The 27,746-nt window shown below is 36.4% G+C and overlaps 1 protein-coding gene across 1 annotated transcript; it reads right to left on the reverse strand.

The window, feature by feature from the left end:
• Positions 1-1,855: 1,855 nt before the first annotated feature.
• Positions 1,856-15,984, reverse strand: LOC132604407 (uncharacterized). Its single transcript, XM_060317902.1, has 12 exons — positions 15,379-15,984; positions 12,373-12,522; positions 11,641-11,793; positions 11,457-11,504; positions 11,217-11,261; positions 10,852-10,887; positions 10,626-10,712; positions 10,028-10,129; positions 9,312-9,569; positions 8,265-8,593; positions 7,553-8,182; positions 1,856-2,204 (listed from the first exon to the last, which is right to left on the reverse strand). Exons 1-12 carry the CDS (start codon positions 15,950-15,952, stop codon positions 2,163-2,165), a joined length of 2,454 nt encoding a protein of 817 aa, XP_060173885.1. The 5' UTR covers positions 15,953-15,984; the 3' UTR covers positions 1,856-2,162.
• Positions 15,985-27,746: the final 11,762 nt, after the last annotated feature.

Consider the following 27,746-nt stretch of genomic DNA (forward strand, 5'->3'; position numbering starts at 1 on the left):
TTTCGCCTTGCAACTGTAGAGCGGAACCAGGGATGCGCCACACATCCAGCTTCTGGAACTTTGCGGTAGGTGCAGCGCATTGTTTCCTTCTTTATCCACCTTAATAAACACGTGCTTTGGATACTTTTCTCGTATTAACCAATTATAGACCTCTGTTTGCCTATGCTCTATAGCCAAAAGCAGTAGGTTCTTCTTTTCAGAGTCTGTATCTTGAATGGCTATTGGGAATTCTTTAAGGATCTTCTTTACCATCTCTAGAATACCCATCCTTGATGCCACTAATAAGGGTGTCTCCTTGGTCGGTTTGGACAACTCTTTAGAGTCCGTATCTTGAATGCCTGTTGGGAAAATTTTAAGGATCTTCTCTACCATCTCTACAATACCCATCCTTGATGCCTCCTCTAATAAGGTTGTCGCTTTGGTTTGCTTGGACGACTCTGTATTTAGAACTATAGTTATTCTAGTTGCTTTTAGCTAACGTATAGCTTCTGATTGATAGCCCGTTTGGTCAAGCGTCTCCAAGATCAGAAGTATTTTTATTCCCCTTAAAAAGAGTTTTTTTTCCTTTCAAAATAGTGTTTTTTTCCTTTTTCAGAGTTGAGGTGTCGTGCCAAGATTTTAGTAGAAGAAAAAGTGCTATTGAGTAAAAACAGAAATAGAACTTATTTTTGAGAAGCTGAAGAAAGTAGTTTTTCCCCCAAGTATTTTTTTTAAAGCTCGTTGGTGAAAATACACTTAGAAGCGTTTTTACTTTTTAAAAGCTTGGTCAAACACTAATTGCTGATCAAAAATGTTTTTCAAATTAATTAGTCAAAAATAAACGACTTGTCATCAAAAGTACTTATTGTTTTCAAAATAAGGTGATTTTAGAAATTTGGCCCAGCAGACTATACAACTGTTGTAAAAAGAAGAAAATTGATCATAGTTTGTAAATACTAGAACAAATTTTCAGCATTTTTACGTGATAGATCTCCAGTTGTTAAAATTGCAAAGTCTTGATGACGCATTACAAAGTTTTCTGTGCCACACAAGTATTACCGGAAAGTAAAAAAGATTCTTTATCGGACTTGGGATCATCTTTCTTTTTCTCATCTGATTCTTTACCGCACTTGGGATCATCTTTCTTTTTATCTTATTTTTCCCAGTGTTTTCACTTATTGTGTTCCCAATATATGCAAAAGATTGAACTTTCTTTTTATGTTTGGAAAATTAAATGGGGTTTTAGATTTGACAATAAATATAGAATCAAAAGCAAAATTAGAAAAAGTGAAGTTTCAGGTAATTCAAGAGTTTAAAATTTCTCACTAGAATTTTGCTTCATCGTTGTCATGCTCACAATATGAGGTTAACAATCATGTTTTTTTTTCCTTATGTAATTTTAATCTAAAAGTAATTCACAAGTTTTTGGAACTAAAACTTAAAACTCAAAAGCAATTTTAACTATCTACTGTATTTATTTTTATTGTTAAAGAGAAAACTCATTAAAACTTGCCCTCGGAGAAATTTTATCACGGGCGAGGTAAACCTACTGGGCAGACATTAGTTGTGTGATATTCCTCTCAAAATTTGCCATGTAAATATACATTGTATCACTCTTCTCCGCCACTCTTATAGTGTCTTAAATATACATTCTATCACTCTAATTTTAAAAAAAAATTGTACGTATATATTTTCAAAAAAATCACTCTTTAAATGGATAAGCTATTCTCCAAATTAAATAGAGCTTAAGCGAGGTATGCCCGGAAGAAATCTTTTTATTTGGATTTGAGTCATATTTGGATAAAAGATAATCCTTGTAATTTTGTAAAGCTGAGCATTTTTATTTTTCAATAGAATTACAAATAGGATAGTGCTATCGAGATATGATAAGTTCCCTAAGACTCCCTTAAGTTCACATGTATTAAGGGATCAAACAACCTTCAGCACCCTACTTAACTAGCTTTATTCCGGAAAACAAGGTATATGAAATCACATGCAACTCTTACAGAAGTGTTAGTTTATTCAGGATACATAGAAAATTGATATCTCCACCTCGCCTCCTCTCCACGAAGGCAAATCTTTCTTGGAATTCATCATTTTTGACACAAAACAACCCAGTCTTATTCGGAAACTAAAGTAGGAAACCGTGCAATGCTCTGCTCTTGTCATAATTTCCACCTGTTTCAATCATCCTTATCTTTATCTGCTTTCTTCTGATCTGAGCTACTTGCCGTGGGGTCCAGTCCCCTATCCCATATTTTAAGAAAGGAAGATTTTTTTTCCTTTGATAAATTATACATTGGCAACAATTGTGGACTTGGCTAACAAGCCAATTTCTTTGTTCACATTTTCATGATGTAAGCGCTTACCTCATCATAATCGTGATGTAAGCGCTTACCTCACCATAGGAAATTCATTCCTATAAATAGGCAGCTTATGGTTCATTTGTAACACACCAAAATCTCAGACAATACATCTGAGTGAGAGCAAAGTGAGGTATTCCATAGACTGTAAGAAAATAGTCTGTGAAGAAAAATAGAGTGTGAGTGATATTGTGGTGAGGTGGGAAAAATCAAAGGAGTGTTTTTATTTTTTGAGTGTGTAGTGGTCTTTGGAGTATTTATACTCGTGACTACACAGTGTAAAATTCCTTACTATAGTGATATCAGCTGCTCCTCTTGGCCGTGGTTTTTCCCTTATTCAGAAGGGTTTCCACGTAAAATCTTGGTGTCATTATTGCTGCATTTTATTCTTGCTGATTTAACCATAACTTAATGTTCCGCGTTTATCACTAATACCGTGAATATTATTTTTGTGGGTCTATTTTATTCCCAACAAGTGGTATCAAAGCCAAGGTTCTGTCTGAGTATGCTCTGTGGTTGCAGCACAGTCTGAACTTCCACATCAGAAAAGAATTACTTTGGTCTTCGAATAAAATAGTATTTGTATTTGTGATAAACAATGGAAGCCAACACTAGTAGAATGGTTACTTTGAGTGGCGTAAATTATGCCATTTCGAAGGGCAAAATGGAAGATTTGCTCTATGTCAAGAATTTTCATCAACCTGTCTTTGGAAATAAAAAGCCTGATAATAAATCAGATGAAGAGTGGAATTTGTTGCATCGGCAGGTTTGCGGCTTTATTAGACAGTGGGTTGACGATAATGTGTTGAACCATATTTCTGGAGAGACACATGCTCGGACCCTATGGGAGCATCTTGAAAGTTTGTATGCCCGAAAAACTGGTAACAACAAGATGTTTCTGATAAAGCAAATGCTGAGTTTAAAATACCACGATGGTTCCGCAATGACAGATCATCTGAATATTTTTCAGGGGATCATGAACCAGTTATCTGCTATGGGCATTAATTTTGATGAAGAAATTCAAGGCTTGTTTCTACTTGGTTCCCTACCAGATTCTTGGGAAATTATTAGAACTTCATTATCAAATTCTGCTCCGGATGGTGTGATCTCTATGGATCTTGCCAAGAGCAGTCTTTTAAATGAAGAGATGAGAAGAAAATCTCAAGGTTCCTCCTCATCAGATGTCTTGGTGACTGACACTAGGGGGAGAGGCAAGAATCGTGGTTCTCAAAATAGAGAACATCATAGAAGCAAATCCAGAAGCAGACTTAAAGATATTGATTGCTATCATTGCGGGAAAAAAGGGCACACAAAGAAGTTCTGCCGGATTTTGAAAAAGGAAAATAGAGATAAGGAGGAAAAGAAAGAAGATGGCAATCGTGTTGCGGCTGTCACTACAGAAGATCTTGTTACTGTCCTTGATGCGGATCTGATAAACATTGCTTGTGATGAGTCAAGCTGGGTTGTGGACAGTGGTGCCGCATCTCATGTGACATCAAGGAAGGAATTTTTCTCATCCTATACTCCGGGTGACTTTGGAACTTTGAGTATGGGTAATGAGACTATATCTAGGGTGGCTGGTGTTGGAACGATTTGTTTGAAAACTAGTACTGGAACTAAACTAGTTTTAAACAATGTAAAGCATGCACCTGATGTTCGTTTGCACTTGATCTCTGTTGGTGTTTTGGATGATGAGGGATATGTCAGTACCAATGGTGCTGGAAAGTGGAAGCTTACTAAAGGTTCCATGATTGTGGCTCGTGGCGAAAAGCGTCGTGGTCTATACTGGACTACGGCCTCTACCTGTGTTGATATGGTGAATGCAGTTGAGAGCAATAGCTCTTCAACGTTATGGCATAAGAGGCTTAGCCACATTAGCGAGAAAGGACTAAATGTTCTGGCCAAAAAGAAATTATTGTCAAATTTCGAAAGTGCTAAATTAGAAAAGTGTGAGCACTGCTTGGCTGGAAAACAAAATAGAGTTTCTTTCAAGTCTCATCCTCCTTCAAGAAAGACAGAGTTGGTTGAGTTGGTGCATTCAGATTTATGTGGTCCAATGAAGACAAGGACTTTGGGTGGTGCACTTTATTTTGCTACCTTTATTGATGATTGCTCAAGGAAACTTTGGGTCTACGTCTTAAAGACTAAAGACCAAGTGTTGGGTGTCTTTAAGCAGTTTCAGGCCTCAGTTGAAAGAGAAACTGGAAAGAAGCTGAAGTGTATTTGTACTGATAACGGTGGTGAATATTGTGAACCGTTTGACGAATACTGCAAGCAACAGGGTATCAGACACCAGAAGACTCCTCAGCTTAATGGTTTAGCAGAGAGGATGAACAGGACCTTGATGGAAAGAGTCAGATGATTGCTTTCTGAAGCAAAGTTGCCGGATTCCTTTTGGGGTGAGGCATTGTTGACCGCCGCACATGTTATTAATCTATCCCATGCGGTTGCTTTGCAAAGTGATGTTCCAAACAGAGTCTGGTATGGCAAGGATGTTTCCTATGACCACTTGAAAGTGTTTGGTTGTAAAGCTTTTGTACATGTGCCTAAAGATGAAAGGTCGAAATTAACTGCCAAGACAAGGCAGTGCATCTTCATTGGTTATGGCCTTGATGAGTTTGGTTACAGGCTATATGATCCAATTGAGAAGAAGGTTGTGAGAAGCCGTGATGTTATCTTCATGGAGGATCAAACCATTGAAGATATTAACAAAGCGGAGAAGATAAAATCTTCAAGTTCTGAAGGTTTAGTTAATCTTGATCAAGTTCCTCATACAAATGCTGATGAAGTTGGTGGGCTCGATGATGATGGTGATGCCCAGAATCATGTTCCAGATCAGCATGTTGATGATGATAACGATGCTGCTATTGATGAAGTAGATGCTCCTACTCATGAAGTCGTGGATGAGTCAGATATTCCATTTAGAAGGTCTACTAGACAGCATGTTCCTTCTTCCCGTTATTCACCTAATGAGTATGTATTACTCACTGATGGGGGAGAACCTGAATGTTATGAGGAGGCCATGGAAGATGAGCACAAGGATCAATGGATTGAAGCCATGCAAGATGAGATGAAATCTCTGCGTGAGAACCATACTTATGAGTTGGTGAACTTGCCTAAGGGCATGAGAGCTTTGAAGAACAAGTGGGTGTTCAAAGTTAAAGCCGAAGAACACAGCTTGAAGCCCAAATACAAAGCTAGATTGGTTGTTAAGGGATTTGGTCAAAGGAAAGGTATTGACTTTGACGAAATATTTTCTCCTGTCGTGAAAATGTCCTCCATTCGGACAGTTCTTGGTTTGACTGCTAGTCTTGATTTGGAGATTGAGCAGATGGATGTGAAGATTGCTTTTCTTCACGGTGACTTAGAAGACGAAATTTATATGGAACAACCTGAAGGCTTCAAGGCAAAATGTAAATAAAATCTTGTATGCAAACTCAAGAAGAGTCTCTATGGATTGAAGCAAGCTCCCAGACAGTGGTACAAGAAGTTTGAGTCTGTTATGGGGGAGCAAGGCTACAAGAAGACTTCTTCAGATCACTGTGTGTTTGTACAAAGATTTTCTGATGGTGACTTTATCACCCTTCTGCTATATGTGGATGATATGTTGATTGTAGGCAAAAATGCTTCCAGGATTGACGAGTTGAAGAAACAGTTGAGTAAGTCTTTTGCAATGAAAGACTTGGGTCATGCTAAGCATATTTTGGGCATGAGAATTACTCGTTCGAAAGATGAAAAGAAGCTTTATTTGTCGCAGAAAAAGTACATAGAACGTGTACTAGAGCGCTTCAATATGAAGAGTGCTAAGTGGGTTAGCACACCTCTTCCTGGTCATCTGAAATTGAGCAAAAAGATGTGTCCTACAACAACAGAGGAAAAACAGAGAATGGCCAAGATTCCTTATTCCTCTGCCGTCGGAAGTTTAATGTATGCAATGGTATGCACTCGACCAGATATTGCTCATGCAGTCGGTGTTGTTAGCAGATTTCTCGAAAATCCAGGGAAAGAGCATTGGGAAGATGTGAAGTGGATACTCAGGTATCTAAGAGGAAGATCAGATGAATGCTTGTGTTTTGGAGGATCAAATCCAATTTTGAAGGGCTATACAGATTCTGATATGGCAGGTGACCTTGATAACAGAAAATCCACTACTGGATATTTATTTACTTTTTCAGGGGGAGCTATATCATGGCAGTCAAAGTTGCAGAAGTGTGTCGCACTATCTACAACGGAAGCGGAGTATATTGCGGCTACTGAAGCTGGCAAAGAGATGATATGGCTCAAGAGATTCCTTCAAGAACTTGGATTGTAGCAAATGGAGTATGTTGTCTATTGTGACAGTCAGAGTGCAATAGACTTGAGCAAGAACTCCATGTACCATGCGAGAACAAAACACATCGATGTCAGATATCATTGGATTCGTGAGCAATTGGAAAGAGAATTGTTCCAAGTCAAGAAGATTCACACGAATGAAAATCCTGCAGATATGCTGACCAAGGCGGTACCGAGAGACAAGTTCGAATCGTGCAAAGAACTTGTCGGCATGCACTCAAATTAGAAGCCAGTGTACCCTTCTTCAGGTGAATGGGACTGGAGGGGGAGATTTGTGGGGTCCAGTCCCCTATCCCATATTTTAAGAAAGGAAGATTTTTCTTCTTTTGACAAATTATACATTGGCAACAATTGTGGACTTGGCTAACAAGCCAATTTCTTTGTTCACATTTTCATGATGTAAGCGCTTACCTCATCATAATCGTGATGTAAGCGCTTACCTCACCATAGGAAATTCATTCCTATAAATAGGCAGCTTATGGTTCATTTGTAACATACCAAAATCTCAGACAATACATCTGAGTGAGAGCAAAGTGAGGTATTCCATAGACTGTAAGAAAATAGTCTGTGAAGAAAAATAGAGTGTGAGTGATATTGTAGTGAGGTGGGAAAAATCAAAGGAGTGTTTTTCTTTTTTGAGTGTGTAGTGGTCTTTGGAGTATTTATACTCGTGACTACACAGTGTAAAATTCCTTACTATAGTGATATCAGCTGCTCCTCTTGGCCGTGGTTTTTCCCTTATTCAGAAGGGTTTCCACGTAAAATCTTGGTGTCATTATTGCTGCATTTTATTCTTGCTGATTTAACCATAACTTAGTGTTCCGCGTTTATCACTAATACCGTGAATATTATTTTTGCGGGTCTATTTTATTCCCAACACTTGCTACTGAAGAATCGATATACAACTTCTTATATCCTTTATAGCTACGAATTGGTAGCTCTTGGGATGAACATATGAGATCAAAATAGAGAGGGAGTTGATTAAATGCTAAAAACACCACAGGTATGCATGTTGCCCCGTATATTAGAAATGCCACCTTCTTGAATTTATCCCCGAGGAGAAAGAAATGCGCAGCACAGAATGAGACCAAGCTAGCAGATATTGATACAAAAAGCGAAGTTAATGCAATGAGCAACTTTCTTGGTAAGTCTGTCTCGAAATCTTTGTGTTCGCATTGAGATGTGAGGATAGCTAAGAAAAACACCAGGGCCATGACAGAGAAGCAAAGAGAAACAAGTGATGATATACAAAACACTTCAAAAGCAGGTTGATTTTGAAGGTGTGGATGGCCCGAATCATCGGGCCCGCCTGGGACTGTGGCAGCTGTAGCAAATGCAACTGTAGTAATCAGTGTGGCAACGACAGAGTATGAATTGGCGGTTTTGATGAGCCATTCAGTGCCATCTTTGAGTAAATTTACATGCGTCTCTATGAAGATCTCTCTTGGTGTCTGACCTTTATTGTTATAAGAAACATATGAGGCTGGTGGCAAAGTGTGCTTGACATACTGCATTATCACAGGCCTTACATGTTAGTGTATTTAACTCTTTGTGGTATGAAGAGATGGTTGGTTGTTAAAGATCTCTTACCTTGTACCATTTCCTTTCGCCTTGCAACTGTAGAGCACTACGAGGGATGCGCCACACCTGGAAGTTCTGAAACATTGCAGCTAAGTGCATTGCATTGTTTCCATGTTTATCCACCTGATAAAACACGTGCTCTGGATACTTTTGTCCTATTAACCAATTATAGACCTCTGTTTGCCTATGCTCTACAGCCAAAAGCAGTAGATTCTTCTTTTCAGAGTCCGTATCTTGAATGGCTATTGGGAATTTTTCGAGGATCTTCTTTACCATCTCTACAATACCCATCCTTGATGCCACTAATAAGGGTGTCTCCTTGGTCGGCGTGTACAATTCTGCATTTAGAAGTATAGTCATTCTGGTTGCTTTTAGCAAACATATCGCTTCTGATTAAGTTATAACTGGTGGAGAAAATGACAAAAATGGTCCCTTATGTTTGGGAGTAAGTTCAAAATAGTTTTCGCTCTGAACAGTTTTGTCCTTTAACTTTGACAAAAGTTAACACTTTTGGTCTTCGTCAATAGTTATACAAACTCTTTCAATTGGATTTGACAGAAACTATGGAAAAAAAAAATTTAGCGGGAACTCACATTTGGGGTACTACTTTTTGTAGTTTCTGCATTTTTTGGTCATTTTCTATAGTTTGGTGCAGTTTTTCCGGTGCAATTTCTGCAATTTTTTTAGTGTCTAGTACAGTTTTTTGTGTTGCAATTTACGGAATTTGATGAAACTTTCCTAGTGTTTTTGATTAAATATTTTTTCTTATAATTTTCATCAAATCTAAGAAACATAGTTCCTTAAGTATTTGAGGGAGACCAGAGTGTTAAACTTTTTGCAAACTTAGAGCAAAACTGTTCAGAGCATACTTTAGGGACTATTCTGAACCTACTCCCAAACATCAGCTACCATTTTTGTCATTATTCTCTAACCCGTGTAAAAAGAAGAAAATTGATCCTAATTTGGAAATACAAGAACAAATTTTCAGCATTTTGACGTGATGACACGGACCACACAAGTATGACCAGCAAGAAAAAACAGCTATCTTTTCCCTACCTGTGCTTGAAGTTGGTGATTGCTCGATCGCTGCAGTCTTACTCTGGTCTTCGTCTTTTTTATCATCATCCTCAACTATTAGGGGAGGTTCTGTAGGAGGTGCAAGGACTCGACTATCGTGGCCCCTATCTTCTGGCTTTTCCCCAGTAGTTTTATTGAATTTGTAACGTTCTTCTTTGTTAATCATCAACTCCATAATTTGAACTCCCCTTTTATTTTTATTTTTTGTTTCCTCTAATTTTTTAATCCTTGGGAGTCCTGCATTCAACAAGATTTGAGACCTGATGACATGATGTGGAAAAAAAAAAAGGAGGCAAACTAAGTTTCAGAAATAACTTCAAATTTAAAATATGAAAAAAGATGGGACTTTTTTTTTTTTTTTTTTTTTTAACTCAGTCCCTTAGATGTTCAATTTGTTGCGATAGATGGGACTGTTGAAGGATCATTTATGAGGGTCTAGGACTTTGAATTGGTCAAACCACTTTCTTTCTTTGTCATATAATTTTATGATTCTAATCTACAACTGTTCATGTTTGTTTGGGAAGGAAGAGAAAATATATTAGAAAGTGTGGAAGCAGTACATATATCAGAAAGGAATGAGAACTACATTCTTAAAAAGAATAGTAAGTCTGATTCTGTTAGAATTATTATCGTTGCACTCAATAGTTAAGAAATCTATGCTTGATAAAAGAGAAATTTCTAAGAATAATTCTTACCAATACCCAATACAACTAGCACAATCTTCATTAGACATTTGAGAAACTCGATAAAGATGCTGTAATTGGCTGAAAATAACTTGCCTTTCATCTTCTCTTTAGCTGATATTCCAGAGATTAGTTGTTAGCAGAAACATGTTGGAGAATTTTGTGTATTTTTTTATCAATGTTCTTCACATAGAAAATGTTCACATAACTTGGAAACAAACTAACAAAGGAGCTCAATGCTTTTAGTTCGACAGAAAATCAGTATGGTCGTATATTTTGTTGTCTTTTTGCTAATATAAAATCTTATAGTGGGTAGAAAGTAGGTTCACATTAGTTGCTCCAGTAGTATCCGGATAAAAAAGAGAATTTGTCTTTGAATGTGTAAAATTCTTTGTTACAAAGTGTCAACATTTAAACAACACTCTCCTGAGGAGATGCTCAAATCTTTTGGTAGTTCATTGTCAAAAAGAGATTGGTGTACTTCTTAACTCGACAAGAATGAGTTAATAAATCGAAAGGTTCCCGCATTATCACACACTCATCTTCTTCTTGATATTTTATGTGCATGTTTTGATGAATTATATCTAATCATCATAGTTTGAGGTAATACCTAGTTTAAACTGCAGTATATGCATGCATGTGCATTCACATTCAATCGGAGGATTCTCGGGATCATATTGACAATCGCTTTGATGGTCTAGGTGTGAAGAAAAAGAAAAATAAGTTAGTACTCGTAAGAGTTATCCTCATGGAAAAATATATTTCATAACTTTTGCCCCTTAAGTAACCTGCTTAAGTGCACATAACCTGATAGGTTTATTACACACATCACGTACCTTGAGACATCTTGTCTTGATTCATGTTAGTAGTATCTGGATAGAAAAGAGAATCAATCTTTGAATGTGTAAAATTCATAGGTTTTGTGTGCATGTTTGGATGAATTATAAGTAATCAACTAATCATCATAGTTTGAGTTAATATTTAGTTTCAATTGCGGTATATATGCATGTGTCTGCATTCACCTTTATTTGAGGGATTCTTGGGATCATTTTGACGATAACTTTGATGGCCTTGGTGTGAAGAAAAAGAAAATTAAGTTGGTACTAGCAAGAGTTATCATGAAAAAAAAAATCATAGTTTCTTGCCTCTTATATATGCTCAAGTCCACATAACCTGAAAGGCTTATTACACAATTACGTACCTCGAGGCACCTCTTCTAGATTCACATTAGTTGCTTGAGTAGTATCTAGATAGAAAAGAGAATTAGTCTTGGACCATGTAAAATTCTTAGGTACGAAGTGCCAACAAGACACTCTTGAGGCGCTTGAATCATTTGGTTAAACGCTCGAATCATTTGGTTAACTCTAACATGAATGAGTTAATAAAGTAGAATGTTTCAATATGAGTTAATAAAGTAGAATGTTTCTATCTGATCACGTACCTTTAGAATTGTTCCCTTGACGCCCAATTTTTTTTATTTTAATATACTCTGGATAGAAAAGAGAAAATCAGTCTTGGTAATGTAAAACTCTTAGGTAGAAAGTGCCAAGAACAGTCTCTCAAAGACTTGGTTAGACCATTTTCATAAGGAGATTGTGCAGTAAATCTGCTATAAATCTACCCACCTCGAAATTTCTGAGTCTGATACTGAAGTAGTTCCAAGAACTCCACCAGTGTTTGGTAGTTCTCTGGGAGATGCCTACCGAGTTCTTTAAGTTTTGAGTCGTCCTTGTCTTCAGGTTTATATGTCATTAGCTTTAGCTCATCGATATTTATGCCTGGAAAAAAGAACCCAGTATTAGCTATATAACCTCCACAAACGATGAACGTGAACCAACATGCAAAAGTATTGGATGTTTATGACTTACAGAAAACAGTAAATATGCTAGACTGAGACAAAGGATAAAGAGACTTCTAATTAACAACATGGAAATTCGCATTGGGTGGTGTAAAAACCACCGGTGTATATAATTTAAATCCATGATAATAATGCTTATCTGTGCCTATCTTTGACAAAAAAGACTGTAGATTTACAGAACAACAATATATCCAGTGTGATTCCATAAGTGGAGTTTGGGGAGGATGAGCTGTACGCAAATCTTACCCCTACCTTTGCAGGGTAGAGAGACAGTTTTCGATGGATCCTCCGCTCAAGAATAGTGTTCTCAAACAGGTTTGAGAAATATAAGAGCGAAATGTTATTATGAAAATATAGAAGAAAATAAAAGTATTGACGACAAAAAAAAAAAAGGAGCGAAATAAAGATAGCCAAAGTAAAAGAAACAATAGAAATTGAAGAATAAGATAATGATAGAATAATTTGAGTAATAATATCGGTAAGGAGACAGGAGACTTACAGTAGTAGATTATGCTGTCCAGGAACCGAAAATGGCTGCCACTTTTGAATACTTGAGGCATCCTGGAAAGGAAGTGTAGAGGAGACATGCCCTCTGTGTTGTAATAGTTGACAAGTGGCGGATAGTAATGTATTATCTGAAAAGCCACCTCTGTTACAAGAGAAGTTGTTAATACTACTATCCTGTTCTACAAAAAAGAAGAAATTATAAACATATACAATTAGATCTCTGCATAACAACGTTTCACTATAACATTCATGTTTTCTGTTGAACCAATCTTTCATTTATGTTATATTATATGTTATTTATAACAACATTTTGCTATTACAACAAAAACATATCCAGACAAACAACGTTTTGTATAACAACATTTTGTTTATTTTTTTATAAAAATAAATATATGAAACAGTTTTTTTAGGGGTTGGGGGTGGGGGGGGGGGGGGGGGGAGATAAGAAAAAGTTCCTCACTTTTTATATTGTCTTATAAAAGTAAAATAAAATAAATGAAATAAAAAATGTGTGCATGTGTCGGGGATGGGGGTGGGGGAGGGGGAGGGGGAGGCAGGGGACAGGTAATTTTTTTTTTTTTTTCATTTTTTATAAAGTTTTTACAAAAGTAAAATGAAATAAAGGAAATAGAAAATTCGGGGTTGTGGTAGTGGGGCGCGTGATGGTAGGTGGGTGGAGTGGGGTGGCTTATGATTGGAGGTGAGTTGGTGTGTTTTTTAAGGATCGAAAAAATATTTTCCCTTAAATTTTTATGAAAAATATTTTCTTCTATTTTGAGGAAAATGAAATGTTATTGGGCCTAGTGAATTCATATATGGGTACCCATATTTTACCTATATTTGCCCATATTTTTATGTATTGAAAAAAGAATTAAACCCATACTTTTTTTTCATCAGACTTAAACCCATAATTACTCACCTGAAATATGAGTGACCCAACTCACTAAAATGTGGGTAAAATGAGCTAATTTTCTAAACTGAAAAGGGCCAAATATACCCCAGTACTATCGGAAAAGGGTCAAACATACCCTTCATTATACTTTGCGTCCAAATATACTCCTACCGTTATACTTTGGACACACATATATACCCCTCCACCGTTAAAGCTGACCAATCTCCACCCCCACCCCTCGGAATATCACCGATGAAGTTCTTTCCGGTGACTGCTCCGGCATATACCTTAATTGCTAAGTTTTGGCCTTGTAAACATGATGTGTTTGACCTATTGTTGAATGAGACGAAAAATGTACCTGGTCTTAATTGTTTCCATTGCATTTTTACACTATTAGATTTATCAGAAAATTAGAAAGATTGAATATTTTTGCAGATTTTCGAACACCCTTTTGAATTTTAGCCGTGAATCTTAAGAATTTTGAAGAAATTGAAGTCATATACAAGAAAGTTGAGACTTTGACATATAAACTACCACTCAGCAATTCAAGTTTGATCTTGAAAAATTAAATTCATTAGAAAAGTTAGAAGGATCACATCTTTTTGCAGATTTTTAAATAACCTTTTGACTTGCGCATGCATATAAGAATTTAGAGAGCCACCTTTTAATGCCATTCTCCATTTTACTTTTTTTTCACATAGTTAATCTTCCAAAAGGCATCTAATTTAGAACAGCAAACAAAATTAATTATTAATCACTGGACTATTAGTAAACGTGTCAACTGATGAAACATTTTACCGTGCTATAATTTTTTATGAAATAAAAGTGCAACAGCTGGGGTATGAAAATCCTTTTATGTTTTTTGGAGGTGCCATTGTGAAAGATGATACGGAAGGAGGTGGGTAAAATTGAGTTTAGTTAGTGGGTAAAATTAAATAAAATATTAATGTTAATGCGGGATTGAACTCCATCTTAGTCAACTTTAACAGTGAAGGGGTATATTTGTGCTCAAAGTATAACTGTAGGGATATATTTGGACCCATAGTATAACGAAGAACATATTTGACCCTTTTCCGATGGTAAAGGGGTATATTTGGCCCTTTTCCGTTTTCTAAATATGGTTTGAAATTGCCACCTCTAAAAGAGATTTGATTCCATATAATTGAAATGGATGAAAAATATTTTCACCCCCCAACTTTACTTTAAAAATCAAATTTCCCCCTCAATTTTGAACAATAGACATTCGCCCCCCCCCCCCCCCCCCCCCCCCCCCCCCCCTTAATCCTATGCAATGACTATTTCACCCTTATTTTTTTTTTTGTCTATCCTCAATTTATGTATACTTTTTTATATTATATTATGTATTTATAGATTCTTATTTAAGTTCATTAACATTATAAGTAGAATAATACTTTCATGAATTTGTAACAAAATCTAATGCTATTTTTTATGATTGTTATTTCAATATTACATGCAATAAGTATGTATATATGTATGCACATGCATCTCTGTATATTTAAGTTTCACTTCTCTCTTATTCTCTATTATTTATATAAATAAACGGTTTTGGTTGTCACTAATGGAATATTTCTTAAATTATAATAAAATTCATTTAAAGATTAAATAAATCATTTTTAAAATTTTGCCTCTATTTTATTATTGATTTTGCATTACCTGCATATAAATATATTTATAAAGTTATTATGACATGTTATTTTCACTTGTATAAATAAATATTAAAGTTTTGGTTTTTTTAAAAAATATTTTTTTTGTTTATTCTGCTAATTTATTTTATTATAGAACATCATTAACTTATATACTCAATTAATATTTCTCACTTTTTGCTTCGTCTAGAAGATAATATTTATTTTTTATAAGAAATTTGTTACATGAATTAAAAAAATTAAAAATATCATGATTTTATAAAAGAAATAAAAGAAGACAAAAGCTGATAACGTAAGGGTAAAATAGGCATTTAGAAATATCAATTAGGATAAAGGAGAGAGAATGTATATTATTTAAAGTTGAGAGAGAGTTTGAATTTTAAAGCATAGTCGGGGTGTAAATGATTTTCAAGAAAAATATTTATAGGCGATTGGCTCTTACCAAAGTACCCGCCGGAGATGGCGGCGTGTAGAATGTTATCCCCATCTCCCCTTCTACAAAGTTCAATTGGACCTTCTCCGTTTTCATCTTGAACACACTTATGTAGGTAGAGAAAAGCTTTTAGCTTGCCTTGATAAGCAGCTATGAACAAGGGGGTTTCCCCTTTTGAATTGGTCTGCCGGATGAGAGTAGGATCTTCTGAGTTTACCAAACTCTCAATAATGGGAACACTCCCGAGTGCTGCTGCAAGATGAAGAGGTGTGTTCCCTTTTTCATTCTTCTGTTTTAAGATAAGTAGTCGATTTTCCTTTGGTATGTTGGCAATCATCTCCTTAATACAAGTAAGATGAGGATGATGTTTAGGGTCATCTCGATCTGGATGGTAATAAGATATAGCTATGTGAAGAGCAGTATCTCCAGATCTGGTGAGTTTGGATTCAGGGACAAACTTGTTGTTGATGTACAGTTGCTGAACTTTTGTCCACTTTTTCCCCATTGATGTTTGAAATATTTCATCTTTAGTTGCTTCGTCCCGAATGTTGATCTCCTCTGTAATTTGTATGATTCGGTCCATTGGCACTAATTGTTTTTGCAGATTGTGTTGATGCCACTCACCAGTCACCAATATATACTGCTAGGAGAGACGTATTGTTGACAAATATTTCTTTACGAGCCTCTATGCTGGTGCATGTGTAATGGATCTTCTCGTACCCAAAGTATTAAAGAATCTAATACTCCTTTACACTGTCATATAACCTAAAAGAAAATTTAAAGAAACGTTTCACGCCGTCAGTGCATTTAAGTTAAACTCTAAGTGAAATTGATCCGAATAATAAGGCAGATAACCTCTTACAACAGGTTTCAGGTAACCTAATAATGTGAAGATCTTACATATTTCCCGTGCATATAAGTTAAATCCATTATTAGGCAATCACAAAAAATGCTTGTCGGCAGATTAACTTTAGACAGGGTTAAAAGCCAATGTAGGTCGAATACAGTCGAAATTGTGATACATAATTTACTTAATTGAGTCTTCAACACACTCCTTCACGTGTGGGTATGGGTCAAGCACGTGAAAATTCATAAGAAGAAAGGGTGGCATTGAGACTTGAACCATGCCTTTTGCTTTCTCTATACCATGTTGAATTGTGTGACCATCTTACCTAAGAGTTTAAGCTATTACAAAGGTTATACTTTTATTTACTTAATTATATCTTTAACATTGTCAAATGACCCTGTCACGCCCCGAACCATGGCCTGGACGTAACACAGCACTCGGTGCCTAACTGCAGGTGACCGAGCGAACCACATGACTTGCTGAATCATCATAATGCATAACATAAGCGGAATATAACGTGAATGCATGATGAGCCTTTATAAAACGTATTAAGTCATAATACTTAATAAAGTACTTGTTTAAACATGAATGAGCCCAAACGGCTATACGACTCCAAATGTCTGACATAACATAACTGACTTGTCTAGTCTATGAAACCTCTACCATAAGTCTGACTGGAAAACATACTTACTGGGACAAGGCCCCCAGCATACCTTTAGATGCAAAACTAAATAAAGGATTACATTGTCTAAACCCCGAATGAGATGGGGATCACCAATAAGCTGACACGTGCAAATCCTAATGAGCAGAAGTGTCGTCCTGTAAATCCGTACCTGCATCGTGAAATGCAGGTCCCCGAGCAATAAAAGGGGACGTCAGCACATTGAATGTACTGGTATGTAAAGCAACCGAAAGAAACAACATGGGACATGGAATAACATGATAAGAACTGAAACTGAAAACTTGGACATGAACATGAGTATGAGCATGAGTGCATATATATATAACATGAGTAACACATGATAAGTAGGGAGAGCATTTCATAAACCGACACATGATATCACCACGTGAATACGTGGAGTCTGGTACCTCGCCGGACCAGCAGAGCCCCTATACCTTGCCAGGGTATAAGGTAGTAACGTACCTGATGGAACCATTCAGTGTGAAATTAAGGTATCGTCCTAACTGGGCGGAGCGATCCTTGTCCTATGGTGGCTACATAGTTTCAGGCTATCTGAGCCTTCTCAGCAATTCGTGCAACTCCCAAAAACATGAACATAATATAGTTGGCTAAGAAGCCCATGACTTTCGTGAATTTACTTGTAATTGTCTTGAAATCATGATTTCACGAAATAACTTGTAAACATGGTTTCATGAAATAGCTTGTAAACATGTTCTTGATTTATGAGTAACACAATAGTGCATAATCATATATTTGTAGTTGACTTGAAAACATGTTTATAACTTGCAAAATAACTCATGCAGTTTCATATTATCACGACCCAACCCCGTAGGCCGTGACTAGCGCCCTACTTGGGCACCCTGACATACCTGTACATATCGAATCACATCCAAATAGTGTATGCGACAAAAATGCTATATGCCGTCTCAAACTATCTCAAACTGTATCAGACACAATTACATACATATACATATATCGAAGAGCCGGCAAGGCTATCAAATACGTCAAAAGCCGACAAGGCTGTCAAATATGTCAAAAAGCCGACAAGGTTATCAAATGGCACAACGACCCAAAACATATACAAGATACACGCCGACAAGGCTGCCATAACGAAAGAGATCATATGGACACAACTGTACAGAAGTAGGCACACCCACCCACAAATAAGTCTACAGACCTCTAAACAGACCAAACGAATCATATGGCGGAACAAGGCCCCGCCGTACCCCGGAACAAATATATACATACATGGCGAACAAAAGTATATACCAAAAGTGTATGCTCTGAAATGAGAAGAGCACTACAAACAGCTGAAGGGGATATCCTAAACTGGGGGATCACCGAACTGTGCGTCTGTACTTGCGGGCATGAAACGCAGCCCTCGAAGAAAGGGGGTCAGTACGAAATATGTACTGAGTATGCAAAGCAGAATGTACAGAAAACAAATTTGAGACATAAACGAAATGGAAGTATCAAACATAAGTACAAATCCAACATATCAAAATTTGTTTACTGTAAAAAATATGCAAGTCATGCATAGGGTACAGAAGAATGTGGTCGCCCGCCCGTCGATGGCGCCATAACACAGCATAACACCAGAAAGTCTCAAATCTCCGTACCCCCGTCACATATCACATCACAACATAACGCCATATACAACACATCACCAAAACATATGTGGAACCCGACCCTCATTAGCGAGTAGCTCGGAGAACCATAACACAGCATAACTCCGGAGTATATCAAAATGCGCACGATAACAGAACCGGCTCGGGACTCGGCGAAAGGAATAACAGAATGCACGAATAGAGTCGTGAGTAGTCATATTCATAAAATCATTATCATAAATTCGAACATAAGTAAAATGATCATATTTGAAAATCAAAATAATAATCTTAACGAATTCTTTCAAAAGTTTCCAAATTTCATAAAGGAGAGTCGCGGGACCCACGGGTGGGTATTTACCCTGGTCGGGCCCACCTATGGAAAACATACATATCATATGTCATATAGACTTCTACAAAATATTGGAGAAACCCGAGAATATTTGTGCAAGATATGGCATTCCAAAAATTTCGAACTTCTTTAAAGTGAATCCCTTTTTATGCAAAATTCGGAAAGCGATTATTTCAAAGACATAAGCGTTCATATTTCATCACATCATACATAAGAGTGCCAAGAACATATACGGATCATAACATGCTCGGATTTCGGATTTGAAAGTTTCCTTAAGGCTCTAATTTAGCCTATGAAAACTAAGACATGCCAAACAGAAAGGAAGTTGCCTTACATACCTCGAACGCACTCAAGATAGCCAATCTTAAGTAAATATCCAATCTACGCCTCGAGCTCCCCAAGGTCTACAAATACGCCAACGAATACCAAACATTAGATAAGGGCATTTAGCCATTCATTCCAACTAATCATTAAATTCTACAGAAAATTCGGCAGCACTTCCCCTGTAAATAGGCCATCCCGAGAATTTAACTCGCTCAAAATCAACAACAATAACCAACCTAGTATCATCAATAATCAATTCGAAAGGCAAAACAACATTAATAGCTCTCTTTTACATCTTTCAACAACTTTCCAAATATTCGTTTCAACGGCTTACATTCAAGTCACAATATCGTTCATACATTCGATTATCAACCCAAATCCATACTAACAACATCCAAGAACATTCTAAACAATTCACATAATTTTTCCAACAAGCCAAGAATTTTTCTCTATGTTGGCCGAAAACAGTCACTTTAGCCGAGCAGCCCCTTTTTTTTTCACTTTCCTCATTTTCAAGTCATGTTTTGTATCACAATCCACAATAGAACGATATGATTTTCATAAAGTGTACAACTTACGTCAACGCACAGCTAGCCTCAAAACAGTCCACAAATTCTCAACATCAATCTTAAGTCATTTAAAGATCATTTCCAAACTAGAATTTGTATCGACGATAACTAAAATACCAAACGATAGTAAAGCGATCTTCGACACATTATAAGACTCACATTCGTCCACACTACACATTTACATATGTTAATGATTCTCATATATGCGAATTTCATTCAATGCACAAAGTTCTCCAAATCAGTCCGCAACGCTTACTATGTCAATTTGGGACATTAAATTCTCATTTCCAACCTACAAGTCATCACAATAACCATTACGACGCTAAGCGATATAAATTCATTCTTTGTCAAACATTTGGGGCTACACACGGCTACATTGCACACATATATACATATATCGACGATTTATATTCTCTTCTCCATTCTACAACAATTTAACATGATACAAGAATAAATTCATCCATCCAACTCACACCCATATACACGGCCAATATACCCAACACACAACCCCAATTCAGCATTCCATATTTCATGATTTCTATCCATTTTAGCATACTACCATGGGCATACAAGATTCACAATACCTAAACAAGATGAAATCTTACCTTTATTCTTCACTTCCTTCAATAGCTAGGGTTTGCAATTGGGAACAACTAGTGGTTGGATGACCCAAACAACTCTTCCACGCTACTTAGGGACTTCAATATAGTGGGTTTGTATCAAGGAAATATTTTTAGGGAGGCTTGAAATGATCTTGGTTTTCTCTTGGTCTTGGCCGAAAACAGTGGGTGAAATGGAGCTCCCAATTTGTCTTGTTTTATGCTAAGTGTTGAAGTGAGAATGAGGAGAGAAGACTTAGTTTTTCATCCTTTAAGTGTTCACAATAGTTTTTCATCCTTTAAGTGTTCACAAAATATCCACATTGCCTTTGGCCCACACAATGTGTTGGACCAATTAAAATTGGCCACACAATGTGTGGGGCCCCTTTCAATTCACACGGCAACCATGGCCTTTTTGCACCACATTTTTAATTTCAATTTTATGAATTGTGGTCCTAATTTTTTCCTAAGTGTTCAATGCCATCAATTTCATATATAACTTATGTCTCAAAATAAAATCAAATGGTCAAAAGTCCCGACTTCAAATCCCGGGAAAATCTTGGCCTTAAATTATCATAGTTAATCCGGGTTGTCCCAATGTATAAAAATACGGGACGTAACACATATGAACATAATGAGAACACATGAGGAAGAATTCATGATTCATGGATTTAGCTAGGATTCCTAATATCCGTAATGGAAGACTAGGAATACAATAACGAACATAGATACGAAATTCATGTACATACATACATAATTACGGGCTGCCAATATGTTGGGTTTAATGCCATAGGATTTGAACTTCATAGATTTTACGAAACGGATCATGGGGAAGAACGTAGAGATTCCCATATGCGGATGGAAGTTCTACATACCTTAACTTCCCACTTTTGAGCGTATCACAATTTCCTTCAATCCCTTCAACTTCAATCTATAGCAATACATTTCATAGGGATTCTATATTAGCAACAATATTCATGCTTTGTTCATCTAAGCATTTTATCAAACACTTGGTGGGCATGAAGCTCCACAACCCTCATTAATGGTGTTTTCTTCACCCAATCCCCATTCTATTACTTCTAGCTACTTCTACAATCTCAATTAGATGTAATTAACATCATTCTTCATCATCCATATGAATACAACAATCCCAAGTCAACAATCCAACAGCTCTAACATAGTTCATATAATTCTCTTCAACAAACCCAATTATTATTCTCCCAAGAATTCATCAATTCACAACTATAAATGATTAGGGAGTAGAAACATTACCTTTTTGGGTATTTACCACGAAATCAACACCCCAAGTCCGATATTTAGCTTAAAATGACGGCAACAACTTGTACTACACTTTATCCTTCACGAGCTTCAGGATTCGGGGCCTTAAACTTGGTTGATTCTGTACTTTCTCTCTCTAACTCTCCTCTCTAAAAATCTGAAAATCTGAGAAAATGGGCTGCTAGGGTTAACATTTCCCTTATATACCAAGGGGAAATGGGTTTGACCCAACTTGAAAATGGGTTGGACCTTTCTGTCTTAAAACGTCCATATCTCCCTATCCCGATGTCACCTGTGAACCCATAACCTATGGTTGGAAAGGTATTTCAATTATCTACAACTTTCGTTCTTTGAGTTTTCCCAAATTCCCAAGTTATGATAGGGTTATGGCCTCCCGAAGTCAGGTGACCCGAAACGTAATTGCGGACCAAGATACGCCCCATGTTACGGTTCCGTAACACAACTCAATTGGTAAGAGGCGTTCCCTTCGTGGAAACAAAAGGCTTGAGGTCCCGGGTTCAATACCCGTAGCTCTGCAAAGTGAAGATGGCATAGTTGTGCGATCCGTCTGCGACCCAAGTCATACAATGCTTTCAGTGTACATGAGCAAGTCATGAAGGGCAACCCGCAACATGCATGGGTTACACTTGCGGATCCTCAAACACAAGGCGCCTTTTTTGTGAGAACCCCACAGTATGGATGCGACCAGACGACTGTGCGAGACCCCTGGTACGCCTGGATGACCCAGGACCGCACCCCATGCATGACATGACATACTCAGGTATTGTATGAGCAAGAGACACAGACAATTCGATATACGCTGCAGCGGCTGGTATCGAACCCGTGACCTCTCCCATTTTGTTCTCCCAAAGGAGACACCTCTCACCAATTGAGCTGCAACACCTCTCACCAATTGAGCTGCAGCTCAATTGGTGAGAGGTGTCTCCTTTGGGAGAACAAAATGGGAGAGGTCACGGGTTCGATACCAGCCGTTGCAGCGTATATCGAATTGTCTGTGTCTCTTGCTCATACAATACCTGAGTATGTCATGTCATGCATGGGGTGCGGTCCTGGGTCATCCAGGCGTACCAGGGGTCTCGCACAGTCGTCTGGTCGCATCCATACTGTGGGTTCCTCACAGTCCCACATTGGTTGAGGAACTGAGTTGTGTGTCCGACAATCCTCACGTCGTGTACTAGCTTCTCGGGTTAGGCTGTTCACATGATATTAGAGCTAGATCCATATGTATTCCTTTGTTTACCTAATGTTAGGATTTTATGTTAAGTTATCAATGTTGACACCCAATTTTGTCCCGCCTCTCCTCCGAAACACCTATTTATACTTCTGGTATTTTGAGAAATTTTAAAAAAAATATACATCTAGGTTTTACCCTAATTATTAGTCCCTTATTAACACCCACATTTTATTATTCTACTACAGTTACTATTATCATTATTATTATTAGTATTCTTAAATTATTATTATTACTAATTGTCATTATTAGTATTATTCTGGTTATTTCAATGTCATTATTATTATTATTGACTACTGATCAGTATTATCAGTGTTATCTTGTTATCATTTATCATCGTTATTTTATTATTATCATTGTTTTTATCACCAATTGTTATTTATTATTATTATCATTAGTATTTTATTATTATTATTATTATTATTATTATCATTTATTATTATTATCATCACCATTATTATCTTATCATTACCATTGTTATCACTATTATTATTAATTTATTATCATCTCGTTATTATCAATAATTATTATTTTATTATTATTATTATTATTATTATTATTATCATTATCATTTTATCATTATTATTGTTATTTTTTTGTTATCAATAATTGTTATCTTATTATTATTATTATCATCAATTTATTGTCATTTACTGTTATTTTTTATTATCGATAATTGTTATTTATTACAATTATCATTATTTTTTATTATTAGTTATCATTATTATTATCATTATTATTAATTATTATCATTATTATTGTTATTTTGTTATTAATTATCAATATTTGTTATCTATAATTGCCACTATTATTATTATTATTATTATTATTATTATTATTATTATTATTATTATTATTGTTATTACCACCACAATCATTATTATGGGCATCAATATTATCGTCATCATTTATCATTATCATTGCTATTAATTATTAGTATTATTACCGCTAGTTATTCGTTACGGTTATTTAGTATTATTGAAACTTGCATTTCTCGGCATTTTATCAACTCCTGCATACACATCGCATTTATTTTCGCACATTTAAAATGATAGCTTTATTTATTGTTAAAATATTATTGCGCGGTCATTGCAACATCATATAATTTTATTATTCGGGTCTTTTACAATTACACATTTTTCGTACCAGGTGATATTCTGGCACCCTTAGTACATCGTTAATCAAAATGTGTCTCTTATTCAAATTTAGAAGCCAAACTATTTCTTGCACTCAGTCCGTATTTTGACTTACCGGACCCCAAATCAAAGTCCGATTAATTCCTAATATTTTTGGACTAGACCATATTTTTTATCTCAATTTTTAAATCAGTCCATGTTTAATTTTCTAGTCCATTCTTTTAAATACCCAGTCTAAAATTTGACCCGGTCCACAAAAGGACCGGGTCCAATTCATTTTTCAGCAAAATAAGGGTAGGGTTTCCCCTTCATTTCCCCCTTTTTTTTTTTCGCCGCTGTTTTTCTCCTTCGTCTCCTCCTTTTCCTTTTCCAAAACCTAGCCGCCCCCTCTCTTTTCTCTCGCCGCCGCTCCCACTTTCCCCCTTTCCCTCCTTCTTCTCCACTCCCCACTCACCCTTGTCCCCCACTTCTCTCTCTCTCCCGCTCCTCCTTCCCTTTTTCAGTTCAAAAACAACAAAAACAAAAACCTATAAAGAAGGAGAAAGAGGAACAGAAAACGGAGGACGGAGGAGGAGAACGATAACAGTAAGAACGACAACAGAAAGAGAGAAAAAACAACGACGAGGAACAAGGAGAACGAAAAAAAAACGAACACAACACGAGCAAAAAAAAAAAAAAAAAAAAGGACCATCGGAGAGAAAAGATTCAGATCAGAAAACGAGAGGTTTTTTTCTGAATCGAAGAAATCTGTTACATTCTTTGATCCCCAAATACTGAGCCCCTTTTGAATCGCAAGAATCCCCTAGGAATCGTAGTTTTTGAGACCGAGAATCCCCCTAAAACATTTATCTTCAATCACCGCTTCTTGACATTAATCGAAAAAACCAGACCATTTTTATTCCCTTTTTGCCCTCGTTGCTATTTCAAATCCGATTGCATGCAAATCTGGAAGTTGTAGTGTGTCGAGGGAAAATCGAAGATCCCGTACCCACTTCACTGCCTCCGCAAAAGGTGAATTTCACCCCTCCCCTTACTCTTTTTTTTTGCTATGTCTTTGTATGCCAGTATAGTTCATTTCAGTTTGGCCTGTTAGTTTTTATATTATTATGCTTGTTTAGTCCAATTTTAGTTAATTTTGGCTATTCATGATCTGTTTTTGCTATAGCATTGGAGTGGGATTAGTTCGTTTTTTTAGCAGTTTAAACATATCGCTAAGTGTAATCCCTAGCTCATTCTTATTTAAAATGGTGTTGAATGTTTATGTGTTTTAAGTTTAGTCATGTCAGTTGGCTTATTGGTTGGTTTATGGTTATCTGGGCAGTTCTAATTCTTTTTTTTTGGTTAGGCACGTAACTGAGTTTTTTTTTGTGTTTTATTGGTATGTTTGGTTGGTTTGAAAATATATAAGATGCACATGAGTTTTCTTCCCCTCTCTGCGCACTTTTGAATCTGCTTGTGGATTTGTCCTTTTTTTTTTCTTGCTTTTTCTTTTCTGTTGATCAATAAGCATGCTTTCTTTTAGACCCACATATAAACCTTAATTCTGAAATGCTTAATCTCATAGTTGCTGAATCTTTTGCTAAGACCAGAAGAGATTGATTAGCCGTCCCCCAAGGCTACTTTTAAAACATAAGAGGGAGTTGATGAAATCCTTTATGTGTCAGACAATGCCCAGCTTTCGAAACCTCTTTATTTGAACTTGTCAAAGTTCTACTCTTTGGTCATAACAGATTGAATTGGATAATCTTTCCTTGTGTCAACATTAAGTATCAAGTGCATGTTGGTTGTTTCAAAACTGTGGTTGGTGGCTGAGATCTTGTTTGGTTGGTCTCTGACATTCATTAAATAGCTTGACATGATCATATTGGAGATTTAAACTGAAGTTTAACTAGCTATTAGGTACCTGAATCCTAACTTTGCCTGGCTTTAGAGCTTCCTGTTAAAAGTTTTCTGCCAATGCCAGCATACTAAGTGTAAAGGTTTGGTCTTTTTTTTGTTGTTTCATTTATTAACCATAGCCCAAATAGGAATTAGATATCAGTCCCATCTTGTCTCCTTTGCCAAGCTGACTATGTTTGAATGTGTAGTCCCTGCCTTGTAACACCACCAATTAGTCTGAACTTCATCATGTTTGTTTTGTCGACTTAAGCACTACCAAGAAAGCAACTGTATGCTCCCAGACCTTTCATGCGACTTTGAGTGATTAAAATAACCTAGACCTTTGTATGCTCCCTTAAATGACTCTGTTTAAACCATGTGGCCTATGTTGACAACTTGTTGTTTGTTTCTAGTATCTATAATCTCAGAATATTTTTTTGGGGCAAAAGCTTTCTTTAATTTCAATCCTGTCTGTGTAAAACTGTGTTGGCATTCTGTTGAAGTTTGTGATCAATAGTTGAAACTCCTTATTGAGAAAGTATGTAGTTGTGTGTTGTTTGGTCATTTTTACTAAGTTTGGATCTGTTTGTGCTCATCTGAGAGTATTAGTTGACCTAGATGAGTGCATACTCTTGTGAAATACTTGTTTTAAATCTGTATAAGGGAGATAGTAGATGTGTCTTATTAGTATGCCTAAAGAGAATGTCACAGTCCTTTACATGATCAAATGTTGATTGTTTTATGCTCAAAGTTGTTCATGGCTGTTGGCTAGAACACTGCCTGTTTGCATCCCACCCTGTATAACTGTCGAAAAGGATTTAACATGAGCAAGAAAACATTATCATTTTCCTTCTCTCTGAACTGTCTTATAAAAAATAGTGAGAGAATAAAGGGTTCAGATCTGTAGGAATGCTGCGATAATTTTGAGCATCAAGTATAGTTTTAAATACCCATCGCCATTTGCTAGGCAGATTATGTGCTTTCCGTATAATATAAAAGTGCCGTAATTTTGTTAAAGCAGTGAGATCGCGTACCTATGTATACATGAAGTATACTTCAAATAAACATGATCTGTTGATTGATTTAAATTCGCATGCTATATGTTTGACCTTATTCGCTGATTATATACTAATTCTTCTCCTTTTATTTTATGCATGGTCATCGCATTGCGAGTCCGAGAGATTCGCTCCTCTCCTGCATTTTCTGTTGGGCTAAAAGCCCAACTCAATCTTCTCAAATCAGCTCCCCAAATCAGCCCACCCGCAGCAAATAAGAATTCTGGGCCGAGGCCCATATAACAGGAACAGTGTTCGCAGCAATGGGCCAGATCCATTTAACAGCAGCCCAGTCATAAAAGGATCTGCTGGGCCGAAGCCCAGCAGTAGCCAACAGCGAACAACTATCTTAAAATGGGCCGAGCCCATTTAAATTACATATTCATCTATTTATATTTGTGTATTTAATTTGTATTGTATGACTAACCTTTTTTTTTATGTGTTATTTTCCTAATTTAGATGAACTTTAGATGAATTAGTGGACTGGTCTTAGTTATGAGTAGTCAACTTAGGAAAGAACCAACAATTAATTTCACAAACTATTTCCTTCTCTTCACGCTTTTTTTTATTTAAAATAATCAATTTGCAAAATAAATGACACGACCATATATATGTTCTAAATTAAAGGATTCACATATTATTATCTTGAGAATTTTGAAACACCACTAACATACAAATAAGAATTAAAGATCTTTGAATTTCTAAAACGCAAAATCAATCAATACATCATCGTTTAGTTTGTTTCGAATATTTGTTAAGGCATTACGCAAATTCGCGTTTTCTTTTCCTTATATATTTCAT

Source organism: Lycium barbarum, chromosome 7 (assembly GCF_019175385.1).
Source record: "Lycium barbarum isolate Lr01 chromosome 7, ASM1917538v2, whole genome shotgun sequence".
Taxonomy (NCBI): domain Eukaryota; kingdom Viridiplantae; phylum Streptophyta; class Magnoliopsida; order Solanales; family Solanaceae; genus Lycium; species Lycium barbarum.

Excerpts from the sequence above, each read along its gene's own strand:
- LOC132604407 (XM_060317902.1), bottom strand. The coding sequence starts at position 15,952 with ATGGACCGAATCATACAAATTACAGAGGAGATCAACATTCGGGACGAA. Across the intron at positions 11,794-12,372 it reads GGACAGCATAATCTACTACT|GCATAAATATCGATGAGCTA; the intron begins GTAAGTCTCCTG and ends TCTTTTTTCCAG. Across the intron at positions 2,205-7,552 it reads TCGATTCTTCAGTAGCAAGT|AGCTCAGATCAGAAGAAAGC; the intron begins GTTGGGAATAAA and ends CCCACGGCAAGT.